Source organism: Rhinolophus hipposideros, assembly GCF_964194185.1.
Source record: "Rhinolophus hipposideros genome assembly, chromosome: 10".
In the NCBI taxonomy this organism is placed as follows: domain Eukaryota; kingdom Metazoa; phylum Chordata; class Mammalia; order Chiroptera; family Rhinolophidae; genus Rhinolophus; species Rhinolophus hipposideros.
The window spans coordinates 58,104,948-58,118,017 of NC_138056.1; the positions used below are offsets into that span (position 1 = coordinate 58,104,948).

Genomic DNA, 13,070 nt, shown 5'->3' on the forward strand with positions numbered 1-13,070 from the left:
TTCTCTGTGCCTCGGTTTTCTCACCTACAAATGGGATGGTGATAGTACCTATCTCTTTTGGGGGTTGTGATAATTAAATGAGTTAACATATCTAAAGATTTAGGATAGTACCTGGCCTTTAGCAAGCATTTATTTTTATTTTTTATGGTCATTTTTAAATTAAATTAAATTTATTTAATATTAGTTTCAGGTGTACTAAACAACATAATGATTAGACATTTACACCCCTGACAAAGTGATAACTCCCCCAATCTACTACCCCTCTGACATTGTATATAGCTGTTACAATACCATTGACTCTATTCCCTATGTTCTAATTTACATCCTGTGAATATATATGTATATATATATATATAATTATAGTTGACATTCAGTATTGTTCTACATCAGCTTCAGGTGTACAGCGCAGTGGTCAGGCATCTATACGGTCTATGAAGTGATCCCCTGAGAAGTCCAGTGTCCATCTGGCACCCTACGTAATCTATACATTATTGACTATATTCCCCATACTGTATTTCACATCCCCGTGACTATTTTGTGACAACCAATTTGTACTTTCTAGTCCTTTCACCTTCTCCCCTATCCCCTAAACCCCCTCCCATCTAACAACCATCAGTTTGTTCTCTGTATCTCTGTGTCTCTTTGTTTTGTTTGCTCATTTATTCTGTTCTTTAGATTCCACATATAAATGAGGTCATTTGGTATTTGTCTTTCTCAGTCTGACTTATTTCACTTAGCATAATATTCTCTAGGTCCATCCATGTTGTTGCAAATGGTAAGATTTCATTCTCTTTAGCAAGTATTGATGAGTATGCTTTTCTCCTGGTTCCAGCTCAACTGTGGGCTCTCTGCTGGGACCATTGTACACGTGTTTTCCACACTATGTGCCCAGCTTCTGTAGCACCCTCTCCATACCCACTCAGGGCTGACCTGGTTCTCTGATCTCAAGTGGTTGGCAAGATCCCATTTCTACCCACATGGATCCCCCATCCTGTTGCCATGTTCCTTTCCATCTCTGACCCATTGGAGAACTACCAGAGGAGCCTGGACCTGAGTGTGAAACAGCTCTCCATTAATCCAACCCCCCTGAGTGGTGGGAAGGAGACCAAGCACTTCCTCTTTTTTGGGCAGAATCACTGGCCAATTCTCATACCCAGCCCTTCTACTCTACTCTCCTGTTTCACCCCCTATGAGGTCCCAGAGGCCATACATTCTAGCAACAGGGAGTTGGGTATGCCTGGATTACTGCAGACAAAATTAATTGACTCAATTATTTGCAGTCATCTTTCATGGCCCAGCTCAAACATCATCTCCTTGGTGTGGCTTTCCCTGATTCCCACAGTCAGAATTCTGACTTCACTTGCTCACCAATTATGATCTTAGACAAGTTCCTCTCCTTTGGCCACCTCAGTTTCCTCATCTGTAAAATGGAGATACTGTTACCAAACTAATCTTACAGTACGTTAAAAGGCTCTCCATTATAAGCCAATGGATGTGGAAACCTGGCTCCCCTCCCCTTGCCCTCTTTGCCAGACACAGGAGATGGGGAGATACCCAAGTGAGCTGACTACACCGGTGCCTACACAGTCTACAAAACCAAGCCCTTCCCTGGAATGGCCATTCCCTCCTTCTCCACCCTGTGGAATTCCTATTTTTATTTAACCTTTATTCCTATTCCTATTTAACCTTTAAGGACCAGTTCAAATGTCATCTCTTCTGTGAAGCATTCCTCTGCCCTCAGGGAAAATAAATTTTCCTCTCCCTTGTATTCCTGTAACTCTTTGTCACTATTATATATCTTATAAATTTTATCATATTTAACTTGTATTATTATTATATATTTATTATTCGAAGGTGGAGACACTCTGCTATCCCCTTGCTAGATACTCTCTCAGCTCCCCTCACTCTGCTGGTAAATTGCTTGAGGTCAAGAACTGTATTTTGTTCTTTGAGATAAATTCACAGTGTCTACATGATGCTTGGTATCTACTGTGTTTCCCCGAAAATAAGACCTAGCTGGACCATCAGCTCTAATGCATCTTTTGGAGCAAAATTAATATACGACCTGGTCTTATTTTACTATAATATAAGACCGGGCCTTATATAATATAATATAAGACCAGGTCTTATTTTAATATAAGATCAGGTCTAATCTAATCTAATCTAATCGAATCGAATCGAATCTAAATATAATATAAGACTGGGTCTCATATTAATTTTTCTCCAAAGGACTCATTAGAGCTGATGGTCCAGCTAGGTCTTATTTTCAGGGAAACACGGTAGTAGTTAGTTGCTCCATAAATATCCATTAATTCAAATTCAGTCTTGTGTGTACCCTGGATTCCAGAGTGAGCTCTGGAGGCAAATTCTACCTTCATGAGCCCGGTGCATATTCAGAGTCCAACCCTGATACTAGTTTATCTGGAACCAACAACAGAATTCACAATCTAGTCCACAGAGTTTGTGGAGGAGGGCTCCCACACAGCCTGGGAGAGGGAGGCAGGAATGGGATGGCCTCACAGTTTCACAGATCTTAGCTGCAAGCCAGTGGAGGCAGTGAGCCATGCCTTAAGGGCTAAAGAATCTTTTTAGAAAATAGTGGGTTCTGGAAGCACCAAATCATGTCTATAGTTAAACGTGTTAGTTCATTATATGTTAAATGACTTCATTTTCTTTCTTTTTAAATTTTTTTTTTAAGGAGAGCACAGCTCACACTGGCTCATGCGGGGATCGAACCGGCAACCTTGGTGTTATTAGCACCACGCTCTAAACAACTGAGCTAACCGGCCATCCCTCATGACTTGATTTTCTTTGTAAAAATTTAAAAGTGCATAGGTATAATATGACTCCACATTTATCAATCCTTCCTTCCTTCTATAATAGTTATTATGGAAACAGATACCAACATTTATCCACAATCACATCTTGTCCTCACAATGATTATTTGAGGTAGGTGGTATTATTACCTCCATTTCATCAATGTGGAAATTAAGAGAGGATAAGAAACTTCCCCAAGGTCAAGGAGACTAAAACTTAGGGCTGACTGCAAAGACCTAGTTCTTCCCAGTCCGCACACAATACTTTTTTCCCATGTGAGAGTCAATTACTTGCCATCCACTGGTCTCAAATGCACAAATGGGTCTGACACGTTTCCTACGCCCTCAAGAAATTGGTGTTCTACTAGAAGAGACTTATATGGAAATAAATAAAAACATAAAGCACAAAAAAATAAAACTAAGGACTAGAAATATGTGTAATGGATTGTGGGGGAGGCTGAGAAGGTAGTGATCAATTTAGCCTGAGGGGACCAGGGAGGGCTCCACAGAGAAGCTAACTCTTGGGGTAGGCCTTGAAGGCTAACCTAAATTTGGACAGGCAGAGAATCAGGACAGAAGAGAATTACAGGTGTTTGAGGCAGAAGGGACCACATGTGCAAAGACACAGAGGAGGAGAAGGCCAGCTGTCTTTGGGCATAGAGGATAGACCAGTGAAGCCAGAACATGGGATTTCTGAGTACGAGCTGGGCTGTGACAGGCTTAGTTTTGTCAGTGTTGGACTTGTTTCTTGAAGCCCTAGGGGGTTGGTGATGGCGTCGGAGGAGGAAATGACATGGGCTGACCTGCACTATATAGGAGGGAGAGCATGGAAAGATCGTTTCCAAGGAGGAACTGGGAAGTAATTAGGGTCCTGCATCCTTTAGAAATTACCGTCAACTCCCAACGTCTCTGCCAGTATTGGTTTCAGGGATGAGAATAAGAACGCAGGAGTCTCTTTCTTGTTGAAAGAGGCACGTTGGAAACCAGAAGTGCTGCCAGGCCCCAGTGCAGCGTCCCCACCATAGGACAGACGCAGTGCTGAGGACGTGTCTGCTTGAACAGCTCGACACCCCCATCAAGACAAAGCCTGATACGACGCCCTCTGCCAATGGTAACAGCGGGACCAGAAAAGGACGAGAGCTGCCATCGGGGATTCCAGAGATCAGTCTGCAGCGCTCATCCCAAATGTTGGCTTCAGGACTGGAGGACTGTTTCTCCAAATTAGCAAGATGTTCTAGATCCATGATTACACAATCCTTATTTGGCACGTGATTTATAAACACAGATTTATATATTCTCTATAAATGTAAATTTCACTGGAATAATATTCCATTCCATATAATAAACCCAGGCAGTTCTTGTATCATTAGTCCTACAATACATATTGATATTAATTACCAGACACTTTGCGTTGAGGAGCTTTAGAAAATCATCCTATTTTCTCCTTTTTATTTTTTAAAAATATATATTCTGAAATCATCATGAATAAAACCAAGCGATCTCTTTGGAAAACAGCCCCCAAATTCTTTGGCTCTGAAAGAAAACGTAGTGCCAATTTGTTGCCTAATAAAATGACATTTTACGTGGAATTTGAGTCAAACCCGAAGGAAGGAATGCTGGTTCTCTGAGTCAGCAAAAGAATTCGGTCTTTGCTATCCAATACTCCATTATTCATTGTCCTCAATTGGCAAGAGAGCTGTCGGTACTTTGGAGATGACCAGAGAAGCAGTGATAGTGGGGGAAGGGGAGGTGTTGGGTAGATAATGAGAGAAAAACAATATGAAGTGCCTCTCAGGCCAACTCTGGACAACATGCCGGACATTTATTATTCGAAGGTGGAGACACTCTGCTATCCCCTTGCTAGATACTCTCTCAGCTCCCACATCCGCTTATGAGGTCATTTTCCTGAGCAAGAGCTTCAAATCAAATGGATCATTGTTGGGCTGCTGGCCCGATCAGGACTTAGCATCTAGAGTCCCAATTAGCAAGGCCAGCAGAAGGAATTGATTCCCCTCCATGAAACACCCCCTCCCTGAGTCCTGGGCCCCCAGATGGCTCACCGGGGCCTGCGGAAAGTCAGGCCATACTGCTGACAGGCCAGCCCCACGGTGGGTGTGTACACAATGGGCATGAATTTCTCCACATCTGATGTCAGCACTCGGTAGAAGAGCTTCTCATTCCGATCTTGGAGTGTCATGAGAATGATGTACCTTGGAAAGAAAAACAGAAACCAAGTCGTTCTCATGAGCAGCATATGTGGCAGCAGGGGAGGCCGTTGGCACAAAGACCCAGGGCTCCCACTCAGCTACTTACAGTGGCACAGGTATGGGCCAGTCACCCATCTCCCCAAGCCTGGGTCTCGTTTAGGAAATGTGGAGAGTATTACCTGCCTTAGGGCACTTGTTATTATACCTGGGATAGGTCCTGTTCTAAGTATTTTCCATGAATTCATTGAAAGCTCCCAATGACTTGTGAGGCAGGTACTGTAACTCTTGTTAATAGCAAGTCCCCTTTGAGAGACAAAGGGGACTGAGACACAGAGACATGAAATAACTCACCCCAGGTGGCAGAGCGGGGATTTGAACCTAAGCAATCTGACTCTAGAATCTGTGTTCTCAACCGCTGTGCAAGATGGTCAGTTACATTATTATGATGTGGACATTAATGAATAAAACAGAATAGTAACATTCTGAGGTGGAGGACGGCCAAGGAAAATCCTGGACATGCCGGTGATGCACGAATCGGCCTTTCCTACATCACAGGGCTGGTTTCTGTCACAAGCAGAGTTTACAAGTGGCTGAGCACCAAGTGATCTCAGGAGGCATGTTCCCCCCAAATTTCACTCTTGCCCATTCCCTGAAGCCTGAAATCAATTAGCCAGGAAAAGCCTTTCATTCATATTCCTAAAAATGCAAAAAGCCCTGGGAGAAAAATAACCCAGGGCTTGAAGTTCACAATGAAATGTAAGTGACTGCTGATATCACAACCTTTGTGGACCACAGTTTGGGAGAGTCTGGAGGTGCTTGAGGTCCTGGTCTGGAATGGGGCGAGAGAGATGCTTTGATAGGGTATGATCCCTGGGCGTGGGGTCAGGGTCCTGGGTTTGAATGCCAGCTCTGCTGTAGTAGCTGTGTGACTTTGGGGAAGTATTATGATTTATTGGGGCCCCAGACTTTTCTTCTCCACCAAAGGCACTGGTCCAGAACTAAAAATTGTGTTTGACAAGGTGCTTTTAGGAAGGGAGGGTTTAATGCTTAGAAAAGCCAGGATCTCAACTCATTCCCAGTGTAAGAACTCCTTACACAGTATCCATTTGTACACATCTCTTCCCAATTCTCTATTCACTGATGCCAAGTCAGTAACGTGAAATCGGTCATGGTGGGAGTATTTACACCATGGAAATTGGCAAATACTATAAATCAGGGCTCCCCCCCATTCCCTGCCCAAGAACCAGTTATTAAATATTTGTCAGTACACCACTGCCCTTATCCAAAAGAAGTTGGGGAGCTTCCTCGGCATTTCTCTAAGCACCTGCTGAAATGAGTGACCCCTGGGAATGAGGGGATCAGAGCAGTCAAGAGAGCATCAAGAATAAGTCCTTTGGAGCTCCCAGGATGAGGCACATCTTCCGGCACGTCTTCCCGGCCATATGAATGATGCCCATCTAGCTGGAAAGAACTGGGTAGGGAAGCATTTCCGACTTTAATTTTTAGAGTTTAGTATCTTTAGGAAAGAGGATTTCACTTCAGACTTTAATTTTACTTTATAAATTTAACAAAAGGAGGCGGTTCAGATCATTCAAAGTTAGGGCATGTCTCATGATGGTAGTTGGATTCATTACGTATTTTCTGGTTTGCTCTTCAGGGAGACATGGCTAGACCCAGTCTGGGTAGGATAAACAAAGGAAGAGAATATTTGGTTTGGCATACAGTATGGCCTTGGAGTAATATGAGTAATACTCATAGAGTTTAGTGTTTCAGGTGTAGAGGGGATTAGGCAGAGGCTTACTTATCCATTACTGCTTAGAAGCAACAAACGGTATGGGGGCAGCATAGGAGGGTTGATCCAGGGTGACCCTGACAAGCTATTGAGCTCCGCTCCTAGGGGACAGCCACACTCTCAAGGATCCAAAGTCTTGGCCATTAAGCTCTACAGATATGTAAAGGGAACCCTTATCTTCTCCTTGCATTTCTGCTGGAACCCATAGCAAGGTTGCATATTTATTTGTTTGTCTATTTATTTATTTGTTTGTTTGTTTGTTTGTTTACATAGTGTCTATATGTACCAGGCACTGTTCTAAGCACATTTTACAAATACTCATGCATTTACCCTCATCATAACCCTATGAGTTAGGTACCACTGATTGCACAGATGGGAATGAACAAGAGAAGCTTGGCAACTTTTGCTATTAAGAGGTAGAATCACGATTTGAAGTCAGTGTAGTCCTAGAGTCTAGTCTTGTAGCCACTAAGCTCTGATGACTTTTAGCTATGGCGTAGCAGAGTTACTAAAAGCACAGACTCTGTAGCCAGCTGCCTGTGTTCAAATCCTGGTTGTGCCAATTCCTAGCCATGTGACTCGATGACTTTCTTCAGTAAATCTGATGAAGCTGACCCTGTCATCCCCATTTGGTTCTTCATGTCTATATCCTCACTGGGGAGGACCCAGAAGGGTGGCCGGATTATTAACTGCTGCCCCTAAGCCTCCAACATATAACATACCAGGTCGTTCCAAAGGTGTCCCTGTCCATCTCCCCCCTTCTCCACCATGTTCCCCTTGTTCCAGGAACCTGGGCCATGCACCACTTCCTTAACACACCCGTCCCTACATCTTTGCTCCGCTCTTCCCTCTGAGTGACATGCCATCTGTGAACCCACTGCTGTTTGCTGAAGTCCTATCAGTGTTTCCGGGCCAGACTCAGGTCCCACCACTTCCCAGAGAAACTCCCAGATTCCACTGGTTGGCATTCAGTTTCCCTTCCCAGGACACAGTGACTGACTCGAGCACAACAAGCCCTGTTCCTTTGGAAGGCAGGGCTGGGTTTGGGATTTCTTGGAAAGGCTGTCAGCCTGTCCCAGCTGGAGAGTATCCAGGAAACACTCTGTGGACCACAGGAGACAGAAAACTGGGCCCAGGGCTCAGGCAGAGAGAGCAGATTTTAGGCACTGACTTGTCCAGGTCACTCTGCTGTCGCTCGTAGTATCTCATAATCCGGAGGAGCTGGACGTCCTGGCTCAGGAAGCAGGGGGGAATTAGGCCATGGATTCCAAGCTGCATCCTCTCTTCCAGTGTGAAGGCCATCCCCTGGGAGAACAAGAAACACACACACACACACACACATAAATGGATATGCAGGCAAGTACTTATAGTATATTCTCTTGAGTCTTCATCTTAGAAATTTTCTTCTGGAAATTCCATAATGGTAACTTTCATTCACCAAGGAAAAGAAGTGGTTCCATCCACAGACAGGCAAACGTCACTGTGACTCCATGGACAGGGCCCCGGACTCAAACCCCATCTCTGCCATTTAAGTAGACGGGCCATCTGTGCCAGTTACTTTGAACCTTCTGAGCTTCAGCTTCCTCTTGGAAAAATAAGGACAATATCTACATGGTCAGGTTTTTGGCTTGTTATTAAATACATGTTATTTTTTAAAACACTTTACGATTTATAAAAAAATTGAGACGATAGTGTGGAGAGTTCGATATATCCCCTCATTCAGTTTCCCCTGTTATTAATGTTTTACATCAGTATGGGACTGAATCAGTAGTGATACATTATTATGAAATAATAATTTTTTGTTCTGAGACTATCCAGGAAACTAAATTACATTCAGTCATCATGTCTCCTTAGGCCCTTCTTGGCTCTGACGGTTTCTCAGACTTTTCTTGTTTTTGATGACCTTGAGAGTTATACCCCTCTACTAGAATTTGCCTGAGGTTTCTCTCATGACTAGACTGGGGTTATGGGTTTTTTAGGAGGAAAATCACAGAGGTGAAGTGCCATGTCCATCCCATTAGGTCCAGGTAACATACTATCAACATGCCTTATCACTGCTGATATTGACCTTGATCCCCAGGCTGAAGTGGTTCTTGTCAGGTTTCTCCACTGTAAAGTTACTCCTTTTTTGGAATTCTTCTGCATGAGATATTTGTCTCTTCTCCCCCATTCATTTATATGTTCAATCGTTTATTTATATTAGAATAGACACACGGGTATTTATTTTATACTTTGGGTAATAATCCAATCCTGCTTTATTTACTTTGTTGCTCAAATTATTGCAGTCTTGGCCATTGGGAACTCTTTCAGTTGGCTCCCTGTGTCCCTTTGACATATTCCCATAATTTTTTCCCATTCCTTCCTTTTTCTTTCTTCCTTTTTTTCTCTCTCTCTGTCTCCCTCTCCCCTTCCTTCCTTCCTCCGCTTTCCCTCCCTCCCTCCCTCCCTCCCTTCCTCCCTCCCTTTTTCCCTTTCTTCCTTCATTCCCTCCTTCCTTCCTTCCTCTACAAAAAGCTCCAGGCTCATCTTGTATATTGCCTGCTCCAGTCCTAGAATCAGCCGTTTTCTCAAAGAGCCTGATTTCTGGTTTGGAGCGTGGTATTGGAAACCAAGCTCTGGGCTCTCCTTATTATTAGTGCTCCTTATAATTGGGGTTTCATTGTTTCTAGCCCCTCACAGCGGACAGAGCAAGAAAATGAATCTTTACTAAGCTAAACAGAAGTTCATACTAGTGTCTTCAACTCTAATCCATTACCACATGGATCATTCTGGCCTCATCACCCTGCTGATCTGTAAATTCTCACTCCAATAGTGACAGACTTAGCTCCCACCATCTGCTATCCATTTACTTTATTACTCAATTCCAGTACACACATATAGCAGTATCGAAATTGTTCTCCTGTACTACAATGGGAAGCAACTTTATAAACTAGAGTACAGCGCTTCCATACAGTATCTTTTGTCTTTATTCTTACTAACCCCATTCATTTCCAAAGTTGCTTAGGTCAGCATTTTTCCTTCCGCCCCATTCACTGCAGTTGTATCATACATACATTTGTAATACTGTTAAATTCTCTTGTCACAGTCTGCATTCCTTACTGAGATCCTCCAACCTAATGCATGATTTTTAAAAAATCTGCTACATTAAGGTCCATTTTTGTACTGTGAAGTCCTATGAGTTTTGACAAATGCATCATGTCTTATATCCATCATTTCAGCATTATACAAAAAAGTTTCACTGCTCTACAAATCCCATTGCTTTACCTATCATCCTTGAGCTTGTGGCAACTACTGAGGTATTTTTTAATTTTTTTTTAATCTTTACAGTTTTGCCTTTTCCAGAATGTCATACAATTCAAATAATATAGACTGGCTTCTTTCACTCAGCAATAAGCACTTAAAGAATAGTCTCTTCAAGTGACAACTGGATTTCCACATGCGTAAAAGTAAAGTTGTATCCCTACCTTACACCAAATACAAAAATTAACTTCAAATGAATCAACAACCTAATGTAAGAGCTAAAATCATAAAACTCTCAGAAGAAAACACAGGGTTACAGCTTCATGACCCTGGGCTTGGCAATGGATTCTTAGATATGATATCCAAAACACCAGCTACAAAGAAAAAATTAGATAAACTGACTTCATCTATTACAAAAACTTTTGTACACAAAAGGACACAATCAAGAGAGTGAAAAGACAACCTACAGAATGGGAGAAAATATTTTGGAAATCACGTATTTGGTAAGGGTTTGATATCCAGAATTTATAAATAACTGCTACAACTCAACAACAACAAGAAAAACAACCCAATTAAAAAACAGGCAAATGACTTGAACAGACATTTCTCCAAGGAAGCTACACAAACGGCCAATAGCATATGAAAAATTCTTAGCATTAGTCATTAGGGAAATGCAAATCAAAACCACAAATACCAGTTCACACCCATTAGCATGGCTATCACTGAGAAAACAAACAAACAGGAAATAACAAATGTTGGTGACAACGTGGAGAAACTGAAATCCTCGTACTTGCTGGTTGGAATGTAAAGTGTTGCAGCCTCTATGGAAAAATAATTTAGTGGTTCCTCAAAAAGCTAAACATAGAATTACCATATGGCCCCAGCAATTCCACTTTTTACATACATACCCAAAGGAGCTGAGAGTAAGGACTTGAACAAATGCTTGTATGCCAGTGTTCATTGAATCATTATTCATCATAGCCAAAAGGTGGACTCAACGTGGGTGTCCACAACGTGGGTGTCCACCAAGAAACGAATGCATGAACAAAATGTATATATGGACAATGAAAACTTATTCAAACATAAAAAGGAATGAAGTTCAGATACATGGATGAACCTTAAAAACATTATGCTAAATGAATCCAGATATGAATGGACAAATATTGTGTCATTACAATAGAACAGGCAAATTCACAGAGAAAGGAAGTAGATTGGCTGTTACTAAAGTCTAGGGGAAGGGGAGACTGGTGAATTCCTGCTTAATGGTTACAGAGTTTCTGTTTGGGGTGATGAAAAGTTTTAGAAGAGGATAGTGGTGATGGTTGCACAACATTGTGAATAGACCTAATACCCCTGAATTGCGTACTTAAGGTGGTTACAATGGCAAATTTTGTTATATATACCTTACCACAACTTAAAAATATTAATAATGTATTAGACCCCAGACCATTGAATTGTACACTTTAAATGGGTGAATTGTGTGGTATGTGAATTATAGCTCAATAAAACTGTCTTTAAAAAATTCCTTGCATGTTTCGGATATAAGTCCTATATCAGACATGTGTTTTGTAAATATGTCTCTGAGTTTGTGGCTTGTCTTCTCATTCTCTTATCAGGGTCTTTCACAGAACAGTATTTTCTGCTTTGGGTGCTAGGAGGGAGAGATGCGGAATAAGTAGGACATCATGGAATTTGCTCTCTGGCCCAGTTAAGCCCTACAAAGACTGTCTGCTTGCTGGCTGAAGTTGCAGGAACTATTCTCACAAGGGACACTGTGAGACATGGGGACATAAGCTGCCTGGCTTTATCCCAAAATGATAAGGAGCAACACCCGGTAAAAAAAGACCTATTCTGTGTAGAACTCAGGGTGGCTGTGCTGAGGTGGGGGCTGCTTCCTCAGCTTTCTCATGGAGGGAGGGCCCAGGCAACGCCACAGTGGCGAGCCCCTGAGTGGCTCCGTGGTTGGTGGATCCCAACAAGGAAAGGACCAGAATCCCTATGGGGCGGTTGTGTAGGGGGCTGAAAACAGTTTTTAACCAACTAACTAACTGACTAACTAACTAACCCACTAACTGACTGACTAACACTGTTAATATGACCCCCATTGTGTTCAAGGCTGATGATACCTGAAGCAACTCTGGTTAATGAGAATATCCAATCTTACTCTTTGCTTTCTTTACAACCACATTGTCGGATGGTTTTACAGCCTCCACTTTTTACAGATGAGAAGGCTAAGCAAGAGGTTATGTAGTTCTCCTGAAGTTACAAAGCTAGTACCCATATTTTATTGCTTCTTAACCCAGAATGCTAGTTATTAAATAATTAATAAGAATATTTCATGTGGTCATTTTTCTCCTGATTAATTTTGACTACAGGTTAAGTGACAGAACCAAGATTTGATCACAGGCTGCATTCTTGCCCCAACAGTGGCAGAGTTCCTGCCAGGACCTTGGTGAGATTGACCTTATAAAATGTGAGTTGGGATGGGGAGTGGCGAGGAAGGAATGGAAAAAAAGAAATAGAGGAGAAAAGTGAATAAAAGGTTCCTAGGCTACTCCCAATTTCCTTTTTGTTTTTGTTTTGTAACTTGCGAGTCTCTAAAATTACCAATACAGGCTCCTCTTATGTTTTTATTATTTCTTTGTTTGAGGTTTCATTGTTAATATATATGAATGCAATGGACTTTTGTACGTTGATTTTGTAGCCGGCAACTCTTATGTTTTTATAAAGTAATAATGATGAGTCAGCATATGAAAACCCTGAAGAATTGTTCCTCCTCTCAGACCTGCTGGAACTTTAAGAAAGATCTATCCGAAGATAGGCTCAACTGTGTTTGAAAGCATGACTCACAGAGACTTCTCGAAGTGTTCTCCACACATAAAATTCCAACCTTTTTTTCATCAAAGCCCAGAGTCACCAGTTCATAAATCCCCTGGGCTGGCCACCAGCTTTGCATGAATGGTGCAGCAAGGGTTCCTGATCCTTTTGCAGGAAACCACCTCACCCCGGAGACTG

The 13,070-nt window shown here is 42.2% G+C and overlaps 1 protein-coding gene across 2 annotated transcripts in view; it reads right to left on the minus strand.

Moving 5' to 3' along the window:
* ME3 (malic enzyme 3) overlaps window positions 1-13,070 on the minus strand; it is a 175,634-nt gene that overhangs the window by 88,946 nt on the left and 73,618 nt on the right. For both annotated transcript variants that reach the window (XM_081063184.1, XM_081063185.1), the window contains 2 exons: window positions 7,987-8,120; window positions 4,877-5,026 (listed from right to left, as the gene is read on the minus strand). In XM_081063184.1, coding sequence (XP_080919310.1) covers window positions 4,877-5,026; window positions 7,987-8,120 — 284 coding nt within the window. The remainder of the gene's footprint in view (window positions 1-4,876; window positions 5,027-7,986; window positions 8,121-13,070) is intronic.